The sequence below is a fragment of the Mytilus trossulus genome, chromosome 9 (assembly GCF_036588685.1).
Source record: "Mytilus trossulus isolate FHL-02 chromosome 9, PNRI_Mtr1.1.1.hap1, whole genome shotgun sequence".
Lineage (NCBI taxonomy): Eukaryota > Metazoa > Mollusca > Bivalvia > Mytilida > Mytilidae > Mytilus > Mytilus trossulus.
In genome coordinates this window covers 44,814,239-44,838,733 of record NC_086381.1, presented here as the reverse complement: position 1 = coordinate 44,838,733, position 24,495 = coordinate 44,814,239, and the positions used below count along the sequence as shown (strand labels likewise).

The 24,495-nt window shown below is 34.3% G+C and overlaps 1 protein-coding gene across 1 annotated transcript; it reads right to left on the bottom strand.

Annotated features, from left to right (window-relative positions):
* Positions 1-1,087: 1,087 nt before the first annotated feature.
* LOC134682983 (uncharacterized) lies at positions 1,088-24,216 on the bottom strand. Its single transcript, XM_063541956.1, has 6 exons — positions 24,170-24,216; positions 21,651-21,683; positions 19,812-19,899; positions 19,247-19,335; positions 11,694-15,169; positions 1,088-6,573 (listed from the first exon to the last, which is right to left on the bottom strand). Exons 5-6 carry the CDS (start codon positions 15,094-15,096, stop codon positions 1,088-1,090), a joined length of 8,889 nt encoding a protein of 2,962 aa, XP_063398026.1. The 5' UTR covers positions 15,097-15,169; positions 19,247-19,335; positions 19,812-19,899; positions 21,651-21,683; positions 24,170-24,216.
* Between the last annotated feature and the right edge of the window lie 279 nt (positions 24,217-24,495).

The following is a 24,495-nucleotide window of genomic DNA, read 5'->3' as shown; positions in this document are numbered from 1 at the left end:
CATGTCCTGCTTTCAGTCGATTGAAATCACTTTGATGAAGGCATGTTTTCCCATAACGGTACAATTTACTGATGCTTTTAGTTATTTGTCTAGTTATCTTGTATCCTACTTTTTGTAACAATGGCTTTACCACTATGTCTTCAAACTGCATTTCTAGATGTTTGGTAACTTCAGTATTTGCCTTTTTTATAACATTATCTACCTGAGCTGATGCCCACGACTCGCAATCTTTAACCTCTACATCTCCGTCTTCGAATTGTAATTTCGCAACAATCTCATTGTTAAATTTTTCCAAGATTGAAGATCTTAATGTACCGACTTTTTGGACAGCATTTACAATTTTAATACCCTTTCCAATTACATTGACAATCTTGGCTATTTTGCTTAATGTTTCCATTCTGGAGTCTCCACTATGCCCCAATTTTTCAATTGCTTCACCAAGGCCGTTACCAAATGCATTAGCAATTTGACCAAATTTGCTCAGAATCATCGTAACATCAGATGTCTGCAAAATTAAACATTTGTTAATAAACTTTTCAACAATTTGTTCTGCATTTTGCTTGCCAACCTTTCTAACAAGAGTAGAAAGCGATTCTGTCAGTATTTCAATAGTTCTTAATGCTACCTTTGGTGTACTCTTTGTTATTTCGCCACAGAATTGAACCAAAGATGCTCGCAGAGTTTTTTCTATCACAAAGTCGACACTTTTATCCACTAACTTCATAGAAGCTACTTCAACAAGTTTCTTTCCAATTCGTTTAGCTGCAGCTTTCGCCAATAATCTTTTGGCCACGCCTTGTTTCAAAAGTGCACTTCCAGATTGATTTTGCAAAAACTGACCGCCTATTTTGTTTCCAAATCTTGAAAATTTTGACCCTCTTGCAGCAAACGCTCCGATACCAGCACTGGCAACTGTTATGGCTACACTCAATGCCTTGTGATGTAAATATGACTGCATTGTACAGTGTCCCGAAATCATGCATTCAACTGCAAACATGATATCTCCAACACCTTCACTTAGCAAAGCATTTGCAACGAATGTTCCGGTTCCAACTGAATAGAATTCAATAGCAAGTGCTAAGCCTATTTAAATCAGTCCTATTGCTAGGATACAGAACATCTTGAAAACTGATTTGAATGTCCACTTTCGTTCCTTTATGACAAGAAGATCACCAAAACCGTTGTTTGTCAATGATAAAATCTCATCATAAAGACCTATGAGTTGCTCCTCTGTGCAACTATCTGCTAACGACCGGAGTTCAGTGTCAACATTATCAAATTTAGCCAGACCCTCTCTCCAACTTTCAAGCTTCGCTACAAAACCGGATGTATTTTGATAATTTTGAAGTCGACTCGATATGAAGCATTTAATTTCATTCTCAACGCCTCTTAATTCATGCTTGAGTGATTTTTTCTTTAGCGAGTCGTTTTTAATAACAACTGTTAGGTATTTCAAATCTTTGGAGTCACTTCTAACGCAGATCATTTTATCAATCAAGTCTCTTTCTATTTCAGATGCAGTAAAAAATTCTCCATGGCACAGGTCATAAATCTCGGAACTTAATATTTTTGGTAGCTCACTAAAAAAGCATTCAAAATACTGTCTGAGTTTAATACCTTCATCTAAATATATTCCTTCGTCATATAAAACCTTCGTTTCTGATCGTGTAAAGTTACGACATTTTCCACTTTCAATTCTGGAACTTACTATATCGATTAGTTCAGACTTTTTCTTGTCACACTCGTGACCATATAAAAACTTTAATTGTTTTGTCATTTCCTTCTCTGAAATGTTTCCCTTCACCTTAAACGGTGTTACTACGCCAGCTTCAAGTAAGTCTTCGAATAGTATATCATGTGGTCGAGAAAAAAGATCTATTGGTAATTCTAATTCCTTCAAAAGATGAAATGTACATATACGGTATTTTGAGTATTTTGCCACTATGTTTCGAACTTCAGTTGTGTAATTGCTAAATGAAGACAGCCAAATGCTTCCCAATTCCAGTGTTAGTAATCGTCCGTCAATAGAAAGAACCTCATTTGCTACCAATTGATCGAATATATACTTCGAAGTATTACTGGTTACACCCATTACTACAAATGTGTTACATCCAACATGATCAAACTTTGGTAATCTACTATGCAACATTTTTCCCTCTGATTCTGGTGCTAAAAGTGCAAATGAACAAGTAGATACTACCTTTTCTCTTTTCAACACCTCAAAGATTTGACCAAATCCTAAATTATCTTTAAATGTGTCAATACGAATGAGACTTGCTGCACCAGCGAGGATTTTGTCTTTTTGATCTGAGTACAAGAAAATGTGTTTCTTAATATCAATATCAGAATCGACACTTTTGCATTCAAACGATTTCAATATATCTATGATTTGCATAGGTATTATGTGACGAGATCTTTGGAAGTCTCTATCATGCAATAAAATATAATCTTTTGTGTCCTTCAGTACACCCTGATCTATCAGGAATATCCACAGTTCCTCCCTACTTGGAAGAATATCTTGAAAGTCGTCAGCTGTTACACGGTTTCTGTCTTTAAGCTGATTAAGCTTTGAATATATTTCTTTGGAGTACAACTCGTAGCTCTCTGTAACAAATTGCCATGTGTTTTTTTCGGGGGGAAATACCCGAACTTTATGGGGAGACAGAATTCCCATTGTGTCTAAATCTCTGAAAATCATATGAGCGTTCAGATGACCACACGTGGCATCTACAAACATAGTAGGTTCTATGGCATATCCATTCATAGAATCGATTGAGTCTATTATTTTGTAATATATCTGTATAGCATTTTCCTTCTGTTGGACATATCCATCCGATACCGTAAATATCTCTCTTTTGTTGGTGTACTGTGAGCTGATGACGTTTACTATTTGCACTGCGTTTCTTGGTTTTTCTATACGTTGTTCAATCAAATATTTACAAATTCCAAATATATTTCGGACGATTTTGACATCATCACCTGTAAAATCACCTCTTTTTAATAGGCAGTGAACTTTGTAGTAAAGTGCAGATTCTGAAAACGATGGGTCACAGTCTATAACTTTATCAAAGAAAGTCTGTGCGTTGTTATATTCTTGCGATGACGTTTTTGCTTTCCCTGCCTTAACCAATTGCGAAGGACTATGTAGCATCATTGTCATTTTACTTGAATCATGATTGACCCATGACACATCTATTTCCTGTAGAAACTCACCGAGACTGTCCTTTATTGATGAAAAATTTCCTGAAATTTCCAAGGAAGTTTCGACAGAGTCTAACCAAAACGCCCAGCGATCAAGTAGTGCTTGCAATGTTACTTTTTGAAATTCCGGCTCTGTCTGTTTCGTGATAAGCGTCTGTTTGAGCTTGTCGAAGAACGTTTGAAATTTCCTGAATAGTCTTTCTTCAGCACGAATAAAAGTTTCATACCTCTGTTGTATTTTGGATATTCTTTCATTTTCTGATGTGTCACGTTGTATTTTCATCCGTGAAATGGTAAGGATTTCGTTGGTTTTGTGTTGTTCTTCCATACATTCACAAATTATCAACTGACCTGATCCGTGTTGGCCCTTTCTTGCAGCTCTTCCGAATGCTTGTTCTTCTATGCGGAGATTTGATGGCAAATATGTCAAAATGACATGGAGTCCTCCAAGAACACTGATATCTTCACTAATTCTTATATCAGTTCCACGTCCGGCTAGGTTTGTAGCTAGTATGATACAGCCACTTTCGAGTTCTGTTTCATTTTTCAGAATAGACAATTCGCGATAACTGTTCTTATATACATGAGCATTAACTCTATTTTTCTTAAATTCTTTTTCTATTTCATCACAGGAGTGTATGGTCTCACCAATGACTAATACTGGTCTAGATTTCGACAGAGAAACAGATGTCTCTGTTATCAATTTCACCCATTTATCTGTCGACTCGCATAAATAGGTGTCATGTTCAACAAACTTTGGTTCTTGAAATGTCGGAATTGTAATGTAGCTGACATTGTACATGTCTTTTAGCAAGTCCCTTTCTTTCTGTGATCCAAGTGTTCCTGTTAAACCAAACAAGTTATTATACAGGCGAAAGAAGGAAATGTTTGACATAAACACAGCCTTTAAACTTTCTGAAGAAATAGCACATTTATATTTTAGTTGTAAAAATTGGTGCAGACCAGAATTCCATTGCATGTGGTACTGTTCAGTCCCAGTGTCAATATCCATTATAACAATGTTCACATCTTTTCCTCTGTCATTTTCTGTTCGATCTATATCAATAATGAAGTGTTTGCCTTCTTCCATATACTTAGCATTAAATGCATTTCTTATCCAAGCATCCATATGTCTATTAATGAAAGATTCTAAAAATTTCGGAATCTCAACCAAAATTCCCTTCCTGACCGTATCCTTCAGCATGCTGATGACATACCCTGCTGTGACGCCATCATTAGTTATACCATTATTTCCAAGTTGATTAAAACGTGCGAAGCTCCGTGTAAGCAACCGCCCTTCACTGTCAATTATATTTTCTTTTTTCAACTTGTTCCATATTTCATGGACATGTATTGTATTTTCTGGCGGAAAACATTTACTTATATCTATCATAGATATCATACCATACATTGCATCAAGCATACATTGACGTACACTTTTACGATCGTCATCTGTTCCAATCATCTCTTTCGAATTAACCAGTGACCAAATGTACGTGTACACGAACTCAATGGCATCAATTCCAGCAATCTCGTGTGACAAATACAAAACTGTCTCGCCTCTATCAAGTAACATACTGTCTACCTCATCTACAATAACGTTCTCTCGATCTCGTCCTCCTATTATGTTCTCGTCGTAAAATTCTGTCAACAGAATATCACGCTGAAATGTGCCTATCTCGCCATATACTACGAATGACAAATATGCGTCTTGTCGGTCATGTTTATCCTCACTGCAATTGTTCGACACAGAAATCTCAAATAAGGCAAAAATGTCTTTATTTATCTCGGAGTCCCGCTTTGCAAGTACAGAAGAGCTTGTAATAATATCGACCTTTTCACCTTGTAATACCTTTAGTATGGACAGAACAACTATTACAATTGTTTTGCCTTCTCCCGTTGACATTTGTTGTAGAATTCCTTTGTGAGAAGCATCTAAATCAAAGAGAAAAGAAATTATAGAAATTTTTTGTGTGTTGCGGAGGCCATAACCTCTTTTCAATGTTATTGCTCTTTCTATTACAGCCACTGTTTCTGTGAAAATTTCGGAGAATCGCAATCTACGTGACTTTAACTTCCGCTTACATACTTGCGACCAAACTATTATATCATTCTGTGTAAAAGATAATATATTTCGAGTTGCATATTCATTTTTGTCTTCATCCTCTTCAGTAGTATTGGTAAGCACAGTTGATGGCTTAGAACTTCCACTATTTATTTGAGCTAAGATTGATTCTATTTGTCGTACTTGATCCTCCGTTAAGGTTGTATTTGAATCAGCTTTCATGATTGACAAGATACACTCTCTCGTTCTAATACCATGGTGGATAAAGTTATCTCCAAAAATTCTACTTGCTTCTTCTGAAGATTCGACCGTGTACAAGTCCTCTATATTTATACTCAAACTGCCAGTATAAAGCCTTTTCAGAGCAGACAGAAATATATTTTGTTCAACAGGATAAGTCTTGACACAATGGTAAACCTCATTTACAAATTTCTGTCCATTTCTGTTGATGATTTGGCTACTGTAATACGCAGCATCTAACAGCTTTGATTCATCCTGCCAGGAAAATGGAAGAGACTGAAGAGAATTTATATTTTCATTCCATTTAATTTGATATGACCATTCAAATATGTTTGTCTTTTCCAATACTGCTAGCAAACTTTCATCAACTTCTGGGTTCAATGTTTCTAGAGATTCCACCATGACTTCAATCGTATGGTTTGTCATTAGTTCTCCTTCACCAAGTTGCGATAGATATCTACAGAGAAAAAAATATACATTGTCCCCATGTACCTTGCTAAGTACATCTCTACATATCGATTCATCCTCGAGATCAGACCGAATCAGCATTTCTTGAATTAACCATTCGAAAATCCAGTTCTCTGGTTTAGTTGTGGCTATCATTCGTAGGTATTGTCCGTTTTCGATGCACTCCCCGTTCTCGAATAGGCTCATTAAAAGCCATAATAGAAATTCTTCTGAAATTTGACAGCACTGATTAATCAGACGATATCTTAAACATTTAAGAGTTAGGGACATATATTCTGATTGTATATAATGTAACTTCTCTATTATGCAACAAACGTCGACTTTGTTTGTACTGTTTGATTTTGCCCATTCTAACAAAGCAGTTATGTCACTCTCACTTTCACTTTCATTCCCATTGTCCTTCTCTATGTGTACCTCATTGAACGCTTTACAATTTCCTGATGCTATAAAACTAGTTTCCGGATCAGACTCGTTTGAAACTGTCGCGTCAGTTTTGGACTCTTCTACAATTTTAATATCGGAGTCAAGTTTACCTTCAATATTCATTTCACTGCCGGAATCTGATTCCGCGTTGACTGGTTCGCTGAAAGCCTCCACGTCTGAAATAATAAAATTGAAAATAGAACTATCTATAAAATAAACTCATCATAGAAACAAGGAGTTAATTTTGTATGTACGCCAGCCGCGCGTGTCGTCTACAAAAAGACTCATCAGTTACGCTCGAATCCAAAAAAGTAAAAAAGGCCAAATAAAGTACAACAGCAAGTCGTCCTTTACTTACATTAAATATGTTTTGTTCTTTGTTCTTACCTATTTACGGAAAATAATGTGGATTCTTTATTATTTGAAGGATACCAATTTTTCGTGGACATCGAAGGTAAACTTGATCTACGATTTGTTTATGTTCAACGATGTAAAACTAATTCTTATAATCCATTAAATCATTCTTCAATGAAAATACAATGTTTCCTCAATCCACGGACATTATTACCCACGGCAATGAATGAATCCACTGTGTTTTGTATGTCAAACATTTCTGAGTTTTCATGTCAAACATATATTGGTCTTATCAAAGATATGTAGGACTCTAAAGTTGGATGATACTCTAAAGAAAGAAGTTCACGCTAAAGTGTGATGGTCTTTGCTATTGTGCAATGGTGTCAGACGCTTAAGTGCGATGGTCCTTGCTATTGTGCAATGGTGTCAGACGCTAAAGTGTGATGGTTGTTTCTTTTTAAGGGCGATCAGAAACACGCTAAAGTGTGATAGTATGACACGCTAAATTCCGATTGTGCAAGGACAGTGTGGTTCAGAAAATGGTTTTCGTGTGTTGCTGAGTTCCTATTAACTTTTCGTTTCTTGTTTTATTTATGTACCAAGTCGAGGTTTTTCTCTTTTGGATTGTTTTACATTGGTAATTGTATAACCGTGCATAGCTTATAATACTATGCGGTGTAGGACAATGGTCCGCGTTAAAGGTTCTGCTTAAAATCAAAGTTGCATATATTGGTGGCATCCGTTTTTGAATAGAGAGTTGTCTTAGACTCCGTTCACACTAGGACATTTTTATCGATCTAAACTAGACCGATTCTCTTTAGATCGGTTTAAGGGTTAATGTGAACGCTTTGAATCGATCTTCAATCGGTCTAAACTAAAACACCAACAAAGGTAGTTTAGTTTGAATCGATCTGAAGTAAACCGATCTTACTTTAAATGTGAACGCAGAGATCGGTTAAAACAAGTACGATTAAATCGAAAATAATTATACGTACACGCATGTAAAGCGGCAAAACTATCTCAGAGGTTTGTTGTTTAACCCATATTTCTCTGTTAAAAGACCTTTAAAAAACATGTTGTCTTCGCCGTAGCATAGCTTTGCGAACTCTGTGTCTTCTTTTCTTATGTTAATTTATTTTCTTTGCATAAACTGCAGTACTTCCGGCGACGGGATGTAACTTCGTTGTTCCAGTTATTGTTTTTCAAAATTAAAGAAAACTGCAATAACACGAGTATCAAAATTTTAACTTGTGATATAAGAGAAAAAAAAAACTTTATCCAATTTATTTTTTCAAGTGTGTGTATCAGCGTATCAACACATGAATTTGATAAATCAGTTCTATTTATACACAACGTTCACATTTTTTCGGTTTAAAAGGTTAGATCGGTTGCGTTTTTAATTATAGTGTAGACGCAGAGATTCAGATAAGACCGATATAGATCATTTTGATTAAAGATAATGTGGACGATAACTGTTTTTATTTAGATCGATTCAAATTAGTTCGATAAAAAAAATTGCTAATGTAAACGGGGTCTTACATGTATTGGCAATTAAAGGATGATACTCCATATGCTTTCTAGTTGAAGTATATTCCTATTTGACGTTTACTTTTTCTGACAACAAACACACGAAATTGTGAATGCAGGTTTTTTTAAATTTGATAGATGCTTTTTGAGCTTTCTTTTTTTATGTTTGTTATGAGATTGTAACAGTGATGACTGCTGTAACCATATTTTGACTATTTTACCGAGTATGTCGTAAAAATAACGGGGTTTGGTGCGACTGTCATAGAAGCGAGAGGCATAGCGTTATAAAACCGGGTTAAATCCACAATTTTTAACATTTGAAAATGGCTGTACCAAGTCAGGAATGTAACAGTTGTTGTCCATTCGTTTGATGTGTTTTATCATTTGATTTTGCAATTTGTTTAGGAACTTTCAATTTGAATTTTCCTCGAAATTCAGTATTTTTGTGACTTTACTTTTTTTCATTACCAAACTGAAAGAACAAACCATATTGCATTGTTTTTAACTAATGAGGGAGTATAAAAGACGATTCTTTTTGCAACACCAGATGTTTCGATAAAATTTCTTTTTTACAATTCTAACGTGAACCATAGAACAACTTCTTCGTTGAAAATCAATTCTGACAATTTCACACTTAAAAAAGGGACGAAAGATACCAGAGGAACAGACAAACTCATAGATTGAAAATAAACCTATTTAAGGGATAGGAATCCGATGGGCAAAATCGTAAGTCAAAGAAAAAATGTCATTGTCGAACAGAAAAACAAAGACAAAATTTAAAAAATACTACGCAGAAAGGTAGTTTTAAACTATACAAGTCAACAAAAAAACTGAGAGAAAGGAGGTCCGCCTAAAGGGTAAGGTCAAATTTAGTAAAACGTGATTCTTGCTTCTACAAGTGTAACTAATCCGTCGTCATCTTCCATAAAATACATAACTATATTTATACTACACTTTAGTTTTCCTCGGAGTTTAGTATTTTTGTGTTTTTACTTTTTTTTATGGCGTTTGTAGACATTTCGTTTTCAATTTTACTCACTCAGTTAGATTATTAATCAAAAACACGTAAAATATGATTAAACAAGAGGCTGTCACAAGGACAGCAAACCGGATTTATTAACATTTATTTGTGTCCTGTCAATATCACAAGAACCATTACTGATGATTAGTGAAAGTGAAAATCGTCAATATAAAGTTTGACCTCCATTTTGTCATCAGTATCAACATATTAAAATTTGAAAAGCTTAGATTGAATGGTTCGTGAGTAAATGCAACAAAGAGAATGGAAACACCATTTTACGATCTTTCAAGAACCATAACTCCTGAACGGTAAAAGTCAAAATCATCATTATTGAACTTGACCTCAATTTAGTCATCAGTAACAACATTTTAAAATTTGGGAAGCTTTGGTAGAACAGTTCATGCGTAAATGCACGGACACGACTGGAAACTCCATTTTTCAATCTTTCAAGAACCATAACTCCTGAACGGTACAAGTCAAAATCGCCATTATTGAATTTGACCTTCATTTAGTTGTCAGTAACAACATATTAAACTTTAAAAAGCTTTGATTGAACGGTTCATGGGTTAATGCACGGACAACATTTGATTGCCGCTCGCCCGCCCGACGGCAACGCAAGAAACAGTAAATAATTTCTTTTTGTTAAGGCTAACAACGCGATTAACTCTTACAATTTTGTTTAATGACTTGTATGCATCTGTTGAGTTTTACTTTGAAAATGCAAAGTAAACATTCTTTTCTTTTTTTCCTTTTCATTATATCAGAAATGAAATATTCTACTTTCCGGAGAAATTAAAGAAGATACGAAGACGGATTTAATCAGACGCTCCGAACTGCCTTGGAAATTTACAATTCGGTGACAAGTCGTGTCCGTTGATGTTACTATCTATGAAAAGACGGAAGTATTGTGGTTACAAATATTGGAATAACCTAAAACGGTACAAATTTTCCTGCACCAGATTCGCATTTCGAAACTGGGGTTCACTCAGAGAGTTCAAATATCTTTTAGAGTACATACAATCTAAGACTCTTGAAATAGCATTACAACTTTTATCTTTACCACACTTTACACAAGTATTTCCCATTCCAAGGAAAAGACTGATAGAAAGAGTAGTATTGCTTTGTTTAAAAGAAAAGAATGTCGAACAAAGTATTTTGTCTTGGGAAGGGATAAATTTTACTTTGTAAAGAATCACTCTCATTGAAACATAAAATTCTCTAAAACTTACATTTTCAAGATGCTTAATATCTTGTTTGACAACATATTTATTACGTCTAAGGACGGGTTTTTTTCAAGACTGTCGGCATTCCAATGGTAACCAATTGTGCCTCTATTCTTGCCGACTTGTTTCTTTATTATTATTAGGCTGACTTCATACAGGAAGAAAGATAAGAAGTTAGCAATATTCTTCAAGTTTACTTCCCGCTATTTATTGATGATGTTCTCAATCAAATAAAAAATAGCTTCAAAATTTGGTGACTTTTGTTGAACGCATCTATCTCATCAAACTAGAGATAAAGGATGCAACAGATACAGTTAAGCTCGTCTCATATATTGACTAACATCTAGACATGAGGGTCGGTTAAAAACAAAACTTTATGACAAAAGAGATACTTTCAGCTTTTTAAATCTGAACTCTCCATTTCTATGTAGCAACATTTCAGCAGCGCCTGCATACGAAATATATATATCCCTATTGAAACAATATTCCCGGATTTGTATTTCCTATCACGATTTCCTCGGTAGAGGTTTAGTTGAAAAGGAGGCTAAGGCTTCTGAATGGTGTAGTCAAAAATCCTTTCGTAAAATTTACAGACGCCATCACGAGTTGGTTGACCGTTAATGAAAAAGCGTTTAAGCGTTTAATAGATGATATCGTATATGTCACTGATGTCGTAACTACAATCCACTTCCTTTTTCACTTTACCTTTTCCTTTACCTAAGACTATTTAAGGTTTTGTAATACCATGAGCAACACGACGGTGACATACATGGATCAGGATCTGCTTACCCTTCCAAAGCACCTGATGTCACTCCCAGTTTTTGGCTGGGTTGGTGTTGCTTAGTCTTTAGTTTTCTAAGTTATTTCTTTTGTACTAGTATTGGTCTATTAAGTCTTTTCATTTTTTAGCCATGGCGTTTTCAGTTTATTTTTTAGTTTGACTGGTATCATTCTCCTCTCTGTTAAACCTTTTTTAGTAGTCACAATCAAGGAAAAGGTGACAGGGATTGTGATAACGACAATATAACATATTTGTGGCAATATGTGACGCAGATATTCCCCTACCGTCTTCTTAATCATAATGGCGTGCGTAGAACTTTCGAAAAGACGACTTCAGTTTGAGTCTTTGGTCTTACTACAAAAAAATCAAAAGTTTCAGTTGTATATTTACCTTTAGCAACACACATTGTGGCACTTCCTTCAAACAAAGAAACGGTTCTCCGATAATCCGTTATCTCCTGCATAAGATCCTTCAATTGGTTTTCTACACTCTGCTCCATGGTTTTCAGATGTGACACATCATCTGATTTAAAAACACTCAAAATTAAGTGTTTAAATAATGGTTTCATTCCAATCAGTAGATCTTTCATTATTGTTTTAGAATAACGATCATTCGGGTCTATTTCCATTTCTTTTTCTTTTGTGTTAAGTCTGACCATTCTATCAACTTTCTCTAATAAATAGAACTTAAAGTTTATCATTATTCTATCCTCCCAATAGTTAACATGTAGATTTGTCCAATTTTCTTCACAGAAAGGTTTCATACATTTGTTTTTGATCAGAAATATTAAGTCTAGAAAATATTCATAATGTTTTTCATCAAAACTATTAGGAATTGACATTTGATCTAAAATTGCAAAAATTGTACAAAGTTCTTCATCTGGAAATGCCTCTTTAGAATCTTTATTCACTGCTGCCAATACTGCTGATATGGCTGTTTCAACTTTCTGTATTAAAAACTTCTCTAAATGATGATTTTTTTCGAATGTTGCCTTCTGTGAGTCGTTGAAATGTGAATTCTTTTTAGCAATGTATAAAGGTGCAAGTTGTTTGCTTTGAATTTCATTCTTATAGTCATGTTCTCTGGTATCTTTAATCACCTTTCTAATGTGTTGGGAAGAGGTAAATGAAGTAAAGTCTTCCATTATTGTTGTATTTGCCTCAAAATTGTCATGAAATCTTGCATTACCATCCTTCGAATTGAATATATTCTGGAATCTTTCTTTTATCGTTTTAAACACAATTGGAGCTTTTTTTGTCCTTGATGTTTCTGTCATTCGGTTGTTAACCCGCTTATCATTTTGTCCCTTTTTTCCGTTTTTACATCTCTGAGGTGTAGGATATTCAGATGCTTTTCTTTTGATATCTATATATCTCTTTCGTTTTGGACAATATGACATATCACATGTTGATGTTTCATATGCAACAATAGAAAGATATCCTGCATAAACTCTCGTTGATCTTGCTTGACTTGGGCAAACATGTGCCCTGTCGTTACCCTTTTTGCCATTCTTTCCACCGATTCCTCCTTTCCCGTCTCTTCCGTCAGATCCACACTGACCTGGGTGACAAGAGATTTTAATTGTATATACTTGTTTTCCTTTCCAATTTCTGATGTCGACACTTCCTTCAAACCCTCCTTTCCCTCCTTTACCTCCCTTCCCGCCGTTGCCTCCCGGAGTACCAGATGATCCTGGCTGTCCGGAGCAAACACAGTATGATACTCTATTTGGATATCCAACTATCGATGTGACACCTAGTAATGCGTTATTTGACCAGCATCCATATTCTACTGCATAGTTATCGTCAGTCACTCCGTTAAAATAATATTCCCCAGCCTTAGGCGACATTTCCGTTGTATCAAAACAGCCTGTTGCGAATTCGTCTGACTTTGTAGTGAACGTATTGTTTTTTTTAAAAGCTCTAAAGTTATTGCCAAATGTAGATCCAGTAAAATGTGCAAGATCAGGAAATCTTTTATTAAAATCTTCTTCGGAAATCCCTTTCCCATCTTCACCGCTAATGCCATCTGCACCCGAACCGCCATCTTGACCATCTGAACCCTTTCCTCCGCCTGAAAGGACATACATATATTCAGCATTTTGGAAAACATTAGCAATGATTTGAACATTTCCACCACATTCACCATGCATTCCTGGTTCGCCTGCAAATCCATCACTGTCTGATTCAGTTCCGTTTCGTGCCTCTTTTTTGTCGTGAGAAGGACCGTTTTTACCAGAAACATCCAAAGAGAAGTGTTCTTCATCTCCATCTACTATTAGTGTATCTTTTACAATAATGACGTTTTTTCCACGCCATTTGACGTCACAGTTTACCAAAAAATATAAGTCTGCCTGTATTTCAATTTGCGAACATTTTTCAAATAAATCCTTTGATTTGATTTTTATTTTTACTGTTCTCAAATCAACAAAACTTCCTTTACATCTGATAATGTCCACGCCATTTTCAATGACGAAACTGATTGACATTTTTTCATAAAATCTCACACAAAGGCTTCCAAGAGAGATAACAAATGATTCGGAATGACAATTCGACAATTTTAAAGCTAAACTCTGCAATTTTGACAAAGACCGATCATTTGTTTTGGATAATTTCTTGAGTAGATCATTCGCGTCCACTGCATTCTTTGATTTTTTCCTTGCATTCTTTAAGTATTTTGGAAGTTTTTCTGATGTTTGATACATATCAAAAACTATATTTTTCAAATGGTTTTGTAATTCATTTAAAAAGTTTCTTTCGTCAATTTCGATTTCTTTTTCAGATGTTGAATTATAATGACAGAGATCATGAAAACTTTTCATAAATCGTAACTTTGTTTTGGAATCTAAAAGTGTAGCACATTCCTGAAGTTGTTCGTAATTTAGGATAGTATTGAATGGCTCTTTTATATCCTTTATTTCTGAAATGTTTTGGACCTCAGACCGCAGAATGACAAAACTAGAACCTTGAGTTTCAAAAATGTTTTGTAAATGTTTTAAAAATGTATCAGCAACATATTTAGTATACTTGAGTTCAATGTACACATCAATGTTACGTGTTAAACTCTGACATACTGTCTTCATGGAATCTTTAATGTCTTCTAGTGTTTCACCCTTCGCTACACCACGTTGAATTCGTTCTTTTACAATTTCTTTCAAACTACCTATCCTGTTCATATCATGATCTATAAGGCTTTTTTCTCTTGTTATGGATGACTTCAGTAAGCCCTGAAAAATCTCAAGTTCATTTAAGAATATTTCATAGGTTTGCTGGTTAGTTAAAAGTTTGGACCATTCTACAGTTAAGGAGTTCATGAAAGAATGAAAGAATCCGTCATTGATTTCTTTCTGTATGGCAACTGGTATAAGCGTTATGTTTTGGTCTTTCATTAGATGTTCTAACTCCAATGCTAATTCTGGATAAATCTCCAATCCATTTGTACATTGAAAGGAATCCAGTATTATAACGCGATACTCACTAAAATTACAATGTATGGTGATAAAATGATTCTTCGGTGTATCGACTTGGACCATGACTGTTGAACAAGATCGCATTTTTTTACTCTTAGTCAGAAATGAACGAGCATCTTTCCAGTGCATACATACAATCTCTCCATTGATATTTCTTTCCTGTTCCACGTCTGTTCTCAGGCACCCTTCAATTAGTACATGATTGTTCTCTACGTCACATGTTAAATTTGGATGGTCGTTAATCTCCAACTGTACATTTTGCAGTAGACGGTCGTCTATTCCACCTCTGCAAAAGTCACGATGGAAATATATTGTAGCTTTCATGTTATGCAACTGACTTTTTGTTTTCTTTTGCTGGGATAATTTCTCTAAATTAAAGGACGTTCAAAGGGTCCATCTGAAATAACAAAGCAAAGACACTTTATAGTCAGTGTTCAAAATGTCACTTAAACTGGTTATATTTTAATAAGCATATGCTTTTCTATCATTATGCAAGTTTGTCCAATTGTAACTAAACTCTGAATCCACCATTTTCTACGTTAAAAAGCCTGTACCAAGTCAGGAATATGACAGTTGTTATCCATTCGTTTGATGTATTTGAGCTTTTGATTTTAACATTTGATAAGGAACTTTCCGTTTATATTTTTTTTGAAATTCGGAGTTGTGTATTTTTGTCAATTATTTTTGTGCATGTCAATAAATATATAAACACCTATATATACCACGACTTCAGACGCACGTATCGTCTACAAAAGACTCATCAGTGACGCTAGAACCCCCCAAAAAAGGTTCAAGAAAGTTAAGTGTTTTATTTTTATGGTGGCTATGTGTATTGTCTTTATATAGGAATGTGAAGTGTAAACGTCAATTCAAGAAGCAGCCGAACTACTATTAAAACAAGTCGACTAAAATATACATCTGGGATGCATAACTTTATAGGTCTTTCCTTAAACCAAAATTATTTGACTCTCCGTTATCAGCAATATAAAGGAAACAGAGGGGACAATTATGTACCTCTAACAAATGTTAAAGTCAAATAAAATTTCATCATACAAAATAAATGGTGAAAATATCCCCATGGACATAGATGACGCCTCGCATGCATACAGAACCATAACAATTACGCTATCCAAATGTTTAGTTTATCTGAGTTTTGTTGTAATAAGTATTGTGTGTAAGTTTCATAATATTTGGTTGGGGCAAACTTAAGTTACTGAACTGAAACTAAGAAAAATCATTTGTTCACCCATTTTTAAAGGGGCATAACTCAACAATGGTTAAAGTGACCACACCTTTATTCAAACCTTGATCTGTATTTTGTGGTTATAGTGATTGTGTATGAGTTTAATACATTCGGTTTGGGCGAACTTCAGTTAGAGAACAAATATTTTATTTTTTGTAATTTTTCCATTTATAAAAGGGCATAACTCTAGAACGGTAAAAATAACGCCACCAAAATTCAAACTCGATCTGTATTTTTTTTGGTAATAATCATTGTGTTTTTGTATAAGATTCATATCATTTGTTTAAGACAAACTTAAGGTAGAGAAGGGAACTAAAAAAATACATTTTTTCCATTTATAAAGGGGAATAACTCTAAAACTTTCTGTTTTCCCGTATGTTACTTAATGACGTAGTTTTCTTCCCTTTAACATTACATTCAATCAGCAGTTAAAGTTCCAAAAGCATTTATTAACTTCATAAAGTAAGCGAGACCAGTCTATGGAAGAGGCGATTCGATAAAACTTTTCTTATATCAACGAGTTGCATTGTGGGAAATTTCAGACGAATGTTAGTATTTGTACGAAGAAAAGCAGATTTCTCGGTCTAAAGTAATGACTCTTTTCTTAAAACAGGGTGACATTTAACACGACATACGTCTGGTGTATCATTTCCATGAATTATTCTATGTAACAACAAGCAAGGTGTATTTAAACGAGAAAATTGAATTGTTGAATAAATGAAACATAAATGTAAGATTTATCATTTTTAGATGTACAAATTCTTTGAATATCATGTAGCAAATTCAGTGGAATGCAATTGAGATGAATTCAATTGTTTGCTAAGCCAAAATCACCTATAAGTCAAAGATACTGCTATATTTGACAATATCGCTATGTCACTGGTATTAAAGAGATAATCGTAACTGCAATTACGATTATTCCAATATGGCGACGGTATGTAATATAAGAAAAGTTTTTATCGATACGCTTCTTTCATAGACTGGAGACACTACGTTTTTGCGGAACCCTTATAATTCTTTTGATATTTTTTCGTAAAGTTTTAATTGATAATCCTTATTACTGTTACTCTCTATCTATTGTATAGTTTTGACGACCCCAAAAAGGGTGAAAATCATCTTTCAATAGCAACAACTCCTCTATACTCATTAAAACACCACTTAATAAATTCTGTGTATCCGAGGCGCTTTTCTAGATTTGACTTCTTCAGATACGCTCAAAGACGAATTTGTGGAAGCCAAAGGTGTAGAAGAACCGAAACAGGTGAAGAGCTTTATGAACATAACGGACCTTAAAACAATAAGCAAAATCCAACTAAGGTCAACTTTGCACGAGGGAGTTAAAATCTTAATCTCTATATAATCTATAAATTTATGAAGGGATCAATGGACAATTTCTGCCATTTTGACTTACTTGAAAATCGTATTGTGCTCATCATGATACAGTTTCTATATACATGTATATCTTAAATTGTATCTACAAGAATTTGTAAAAATAATCTTCCTGAGCAGTAACCCCTATAAGGGTTAAATTGACGATTTTGTGTAGGTTCTAGAAATATTTTATAGTGTGTCTTTCTATGTTGTAATGTAACACTATTAAAGCGTTTAATCATCGGCTACATTTGTTTGCACTTGTCATAAATCAGGAACCTGATGTTAAGTGATTGTCGTTTGTTTATGAAGTTAGTAAGTATTTCTCGTTTTTTTTATGGTTTTACACTAGTAATTTTGGGGGCTCTATGTAGCTTGCTGTTCGATGTGAGCCGAGGCTCCGTGTTTAAGACCGTACTTTAACCTATAATGGTTTACTTTGTTAAATTGAGACTTGGATGGAGAGTGGTCTCATTGACAATCATACCACATCTTCATATATTTTTCGGCTTATTTGCAGATCTATTTCTGTTGAATATTTGGCTGTTACAATATCTCTCTATCCATTATTGTTTTCCATAAAATGCCATGAAAAAGGTAAAAGTTCCCATATAAGGACAATTATAACTTCTGTAGGGTTGAATTACAAATTACAAAACTAGGATGTCGGCTCTCTGGCTTGTCAGGTTGGGTCAATTGGTGAATTCGTCCATTGACTTCTTCTTAGATCTTACTGTTCTTGGCATTTTTGCTGTTTAAAATTTCATTTTATCTATAGTTTTCAAGTTAATAACAACAAATAAATGGAGAATGTTTCCATGGCCCCACTGCTTGTATATATCATATAAAGTTATAAGATCTTATAAAGGGGCATATCTGAAGAACAGTAAAAATGACCCTACCCGTACTTGAACTGAATTTTATAGCAAAAATTATTGTGTTTAAGTTTCATAACATTTTGTTGAGGCAAACTTGAGTTAGATTGGTCAATACCTCATTTGGTGGACAGATAGTACCGAGGGTGTTACCATACCTGAAGCCAGTAGTTCGGAACTGGCATAAAAAATCGGATCTTGCGTTATTAAAATTTGCTGTTACTAAATTTTTGAAATTAATTTAAGATTAATATAAAAAAAAAGATGTAGTATGAATGCCAATGAGACAACTGTCCACAGAAGACCAAAATGACACAGACATTAACAATTATAGGTCACCGTACGGCCTTCAACAATAAGCCCTTATTAAAAGGAATCATGAATCTACCTCATGCAAGGTCTGATTCCTTGCACGACTTTGTCTATACTTGTTTGTCCTTTTTGGTTTACAGCTCTTCGTCCTTTTTATAAGCTTTGTATTTTCAAATTTGTTAGCCTCGGGCATCACTAAAACGACAGTGATTGTCAAAATGCGCATTTAAAAATTTGAAACCGTTTCTGTAATTAGAGAACGGAAACGAAAAATTCAGATTTTTTTCAGTTTATAATAACTCTAGCACGGTCAAAGTGACGCCACAAAAATTCAATATGTATCTGTATATTGTTTTTTTTGTTGTTTATTTTGGTAATAAGCATTGTGTATACGTTTCATAACATTTGGTTGAGGCAAACTAAAGTTAGAGAACGGAAACGAAAAAAATCAATATTTTTTCCATTTGTCCTAAATGGGCATAACTGTCGAACGGTTAAAGTGACGCCATCAAAATTTAAACAATTTAAACTTGGTCTATGTTTTTGGTAATAAGTATTCTTATCAGTTTCATAAAATTTGGTAGAGGCAATCTAAAGTTTGAAAACGGAAACTGACTTTGGAGCGTAAGGACGTACAAGGGTGCATAAAAATACTTCTTTTAAATAAACCTACCATTTTTCTCAAACTGTCCATGTCCATATCTCCTCTGTTTCGTATTTACTTCACAGTCCGTAATCTTTGATAGTATTTACCTCTGGAGTCTAAATAAGCACAATTAGTAGAAAAATATATACAAGATAGAACGCGTTATCCTTAACAAGACAAGACAAGACTACTAAACTATAATTCAATCTAAAAGCATGCTGTTGATAAAATAGGTTGTTAAATGTGAAGAAACATTGATTATCGAAATGCGCATGGGTAGTGCAGTAAATTTGGTACCGTTTATGTTAATAGAGAACGGGACAAAAATATATTAGATTGTTTTCCCATTTATACAGAACTCTAGAACGGTTAAAGCGACGCCACCAAAATTCAAAAAGGTACAGAATCTGTCAGATCTGTTTTGTTGTTGTAATAAGCTTTGTTTATAAGTTTCATAACATTTGGTTGAGGCAAACTTAATTAAGAAAATGGAAACCAATTTTAGAACGTATGCATAGACGGACAGAGTAAAACTTAATGCTCCCCTCCGCTAGGACGGGTGTATAAAAATACTTCTTTTAAATAAACGTACCATTTTTCTAATACTGTCAATGTTCATATCTCCTCGGTTTCGTGTTTACTTCACAGTCCATAATCTTTGATAGTATTACCTACAGGATCTAAAAGAATACAAATAGTATAAAAAATATAAAAACGAAGGTAGAAACCATAGGCAGTTGTTTCAGAATGTTTTTCCTTGTATATCTTAATATAACAAATGTATATAAGATGTTTTTCTGAGATAAGAGCCTATGGTAGAAACAAATTATTGTAAACGAGACAAGACTACTAAGCAATAATTCGATCTAAAAGCATGTTTTTGAGAAATAAATTGTTAAATATGGATCAAACAAATTTAATGACTAACCCATACAATTGTGTTCTGCTTTCACAGTTATAACCTTAGATGCTTTCTTTTTTCGTAGAAGATATAATCCATTTAAAAATACGTATTAAATAAAATGTCTTTCATGGTGAGCTATAGATTATAGCAAAGTATCACAAAATTGTTATCACAATTAATGATAGTTTGGGAAAATTATAAATATTCGCATATAAGTCGTCTCAAATAGAGTTACGAACCTTGATCGTCGGACGAAATTCTGAACGTACACCAAGACAGAATTATAGTAGCATGAACGAGGGATAACGAAGTTTAATAGAATAGCTTTTATTAACATTGTTTTAAGAAGAAATGAACATACAGTGGCGGATCCAAAACTTTCTGCAAGGGGGTGCCGCTGACTGACATAAAAGGGGGTCCCGGTCCAGTCACGCTTTAGTGATTTCCTAAAAAAGCAACCAAATTTGTCCCACAAAAAAAGGGGCCCGGGCAAAACAGGAAAAACAAAAGCGTCTGTACTGATAGATTGTTGGAACATAGTTTGTCGACATACTTATGCAAAGTGCTAGTCAGCATTGAAGGGTAAAGATTGCTTTAATTTATCAGTGTAATTTATTAAAATTAAATATTGAATTGTACAAAGCATTACTATATTAACGTCTATAATATATATTATATAATATACAAGATAACTCATTTTATATATAAGATATCTTATATACTTTATATCTCTTAAAGTTAATAAAATATATTATACATTTTTTTTGATTTAATGTCATATGAAACCTCAAATTAAAAAAAAGGAATATATTTTTATCATGTTTATAACTAAATGGATAGTTGTCCTTATACAACTTATGTACATGTACTTTTTTCTGAAGAAAATTCTTTAATATGTCAACATTTAGAAGTTTACATTCTTTAATTGCTTGCTTCCAGGAAGCAATTCGCCGACATATTTCCCTTATGCAAAGTGACCTTAGTATGACTCTACTTGTAATAATTACGGTGATCGCAATTCGCATGGATCTTTCACTAAAATAAACTATCTGATTGTACACGTACTCAATATCCATGATTCTTTGATGATTGTTTACTATAAGGTGACAATCGGTAAACTACGGATTCTTAATACGACAAATAATTAGCTGCCAAATTGCCGATTATACGATTTGTAAGAATAAAAAAGGATAAATTCGTGCAGAGAACACTAAGTTTATATACATGCATGGATGCAATTGCTTGCCATAAAAACATAAAACAAATACTTTTATAAACTTAAATTATACATAAACATGATAAAAGACAAACTGGTATGGCCACTATTGTTTTGATACTGCTACCGATTTAGCAGAGTGTTCTTACTAATTTTGCTACATGCTACCAACAAATCGTTTTTATTTATTTGAACATGTAAAACCGTAATATGTTACAGAGTACACATTTAAAAAATAATTCCTTTATTTATATTTCATAGTGATTATTTGAAAATTTGGCAGTTTTACGTAAGCATAATATTTGTCTTACCAGTAACGAATCCTCACTAGTAAATATCTCCATCTACAACAGATGTATTCATGTAAATTATTTGTATATGTATTGATTGCCAAATGTAATACATCACTTGTTTCTGTGTACAAAGCGGGTTTAGAAAATTGTGCTTTTTCTCAAAATATAAACGGATGAGTACAGGAATCGTGTTTATCTTTATAGCTATCGAGAAACATTAATAGCTGTAGATTGTAAAGTTGCAGTTATCAACCCAAAAAAACAACCAGCGCAAAATTTATAGTTTCGACCTAGTAATAAGACAAACATACAAATATCGGTCAGTTAGGCGTCAGCATGTCACACTAATATTAATGACCTAGAAAATGGTCATTCATTACATCCAGGTGAAGGGAGAGAGTAGAAACATTAACCTTGAATCAGGAAATTTACATTTTTCTCAAATTTTTCACATCATATAGTACATACATCATGTATAGCTGGAACCATTTCTGTATTAAATTTTTTGATTTTGCTTTTCGTACATGTAGTTTTCACTCTAGATATGTCTTTCGTATTCTTCTTATTATTTAAGACAAAAAGTATGCAGAAATAATCAGTATACCAGCAACCAAAAGAAATGTTTGCTGCAGTTGCGCCCTATTTATGGACAGTATGTTTTTTTTCGGCCTGTGCGTCTTGTTCGTCCGACTATCCTGATACATGTTAAAAGTTTTTGGTCAAGGTAATTTTTGATAAAGTAGTAGTCAAATCATCAAAAAACACATGTGCCCTATGATATGACATCACCAATTAAATGCTGAATTGTTTGATCCCATTTCACAGTCCACTGAACATATAAATGCTAGTGATTTTGATGACTGTGTAGAACAGACACCTTTCCTAAGGCAGCAACCATTTGATGGGTTTTTTTTCTGGACCATTTCTTTTTTCGCCTGCGGTGAAAAACAACCTATTCTTTTCGCGACAAGTCGAAAAAAAAATTTTTCTTTCAATTTAAGCATTACATATAGACATATAGTGGCAGCTGAGGGTGAAACAAACATTTTTTTTTTCTCAGAATCAAAAACAAATTATTTTTTTCTCCAAAAACTTGAAACAAACTTTTTTTTCCAAAAAAAAAACATAGCCCCCCCTCCCCCGAAAATCAAATGGTTGCTGCCTAAGTCATGCAGGAGTTAGACTGTGGTTGTCGTTTATTGATGTGGTTCTTTTATTGTTTCTCGTATTTTTTTTATTACATATATTACCGGCGTTGGTTTTCCTATTGGAATTGTTTTACATTCAGGGCCGTAACTAGGGTTCGAATTCAGGGGAGGTATGGGTTTGGGGCCGCCGCTTGAGGCCCGCGCGCCTATATCCGATTTTTTTCCTCTGTTAAGGGAGACTGGCTACTGATTTGAAGTTGATTACGAGCTGCAACCCACGACCGGTTGCAGATGTTGGCGATGCCAACATTAGATAATGACTAGGATCTAGTCACTTGACTGTGAATACTCGCTTTAACTCCACTTGTAGAATTAGACAAAAGTCCTATGCAGTAGTTAACAATTTAATAATTCAGGATGGAATACATGTAGTTTCACAAATTGTTACAATTGTTCCCCATTAACTGACCTAATTACAAACTAATACATGTAAAATAAGCAAAGTTTCGAAGTCATGCCATGACTGAGGAGCAGGGCCGAATAATCTACATAGAAATGAGATGTACCAATGCTTAAACAACTGCATACCAAATGTGAATGACCTACCACTTGTGGTTCACCATAAACTAGACCTAATCACATGCTAATAAATTGTTGACGCCGTCGCCGACGCCGAAAACAGCATTCCCATGTCTCTCTGTTTGACTCCGTCAAGGCGAGACAAAAATACTTTGAGACCTAACCATACCCTACACCAAATATATTTTCAATACTACTTATATTATTTGAAAAACCGACTATAAAACACGAAATAAATATTGACCAACATGACCAATTAACTCCGAAAACACGACCAAGGTCAGATGAAACCTGCCAAATTAATATATGTATACATATAATCATTTCATATACAACATATACCTGAGGCTGATAAAATTAACCTACCGCATCGTCTTCGTCGGTTTGTAGAGTTTTCATGAATGCTAACATGACAAGTTTGAGTGTTCGTATGTAATAATGTATACGAATGAAGTTCTCTTTAACTCTCTCAGTTATCAGTCTAATGAAATCATGGATCCAAGACCTTAGCAGAGGCGGATTTAGGGGGGGGGGGGCAGGGGGCACCGGCCCCCTTTTTGGGAAAAAAATGGTTGCTTATACATGTATAGGGAATCACTGAAGCGTGACTGGAGCGGGCCCCCTCTTAGGTCAGTCAGTGGCCCCCCACTTATGAAAATTTCTGGATCAGCAACTGCTTCACATATCTAAGACCCCCCCTTTTTTCACTCTAAGTATATTGTAATACTGGGGTATATAGTCTAGTATATATAGTATAAGGAAAACTTGAACGAAGATGAATAAGAAAATTTCCATTTAAGATGGTCTTACCTTTAATATTTTCCCGCCTTTATCATGTTTATATCCCAATGTAAAATCAGAGACATATAATACAATATATTGTATTAAATGTCTCTGGTAAAATGTACTTGATCATTGTTGATTATCAAACCTCATAAATGTGTGTGTATTTATCTTACTACTGATACACTTAGACACTCAGACGTCGCAAGGTCGTGACACTAATGAGATCGTTTACATTTTTGTTCAGGCCGTATGGACAGGCATATTTGTGTAAATTCCTTAGACCTGATATAAATGTACACATTGCGGACATTTCGTTATGATACTTTTTCCGACATGGAATGTTGTGCATG

What these genes read in the sequence shown, in the direction of transcription:
- LOC134682983 (XM_063541956.1), bottom strand. Translation starts at nt 15,096, where the DNA reads ATGAAAGCTACAATATATTTCCATCGTGACTTTTGCAGAGGTGGAATA. An exon ending in CACAATGTGTGTTGCTAAAG is followed by an intron (nt 6,574 to 11,693) that starts GTAAATATACAA and finishes TTATTATTTCAG; the next exon opens with ACGTGGAGGCTTTCAGCGAA.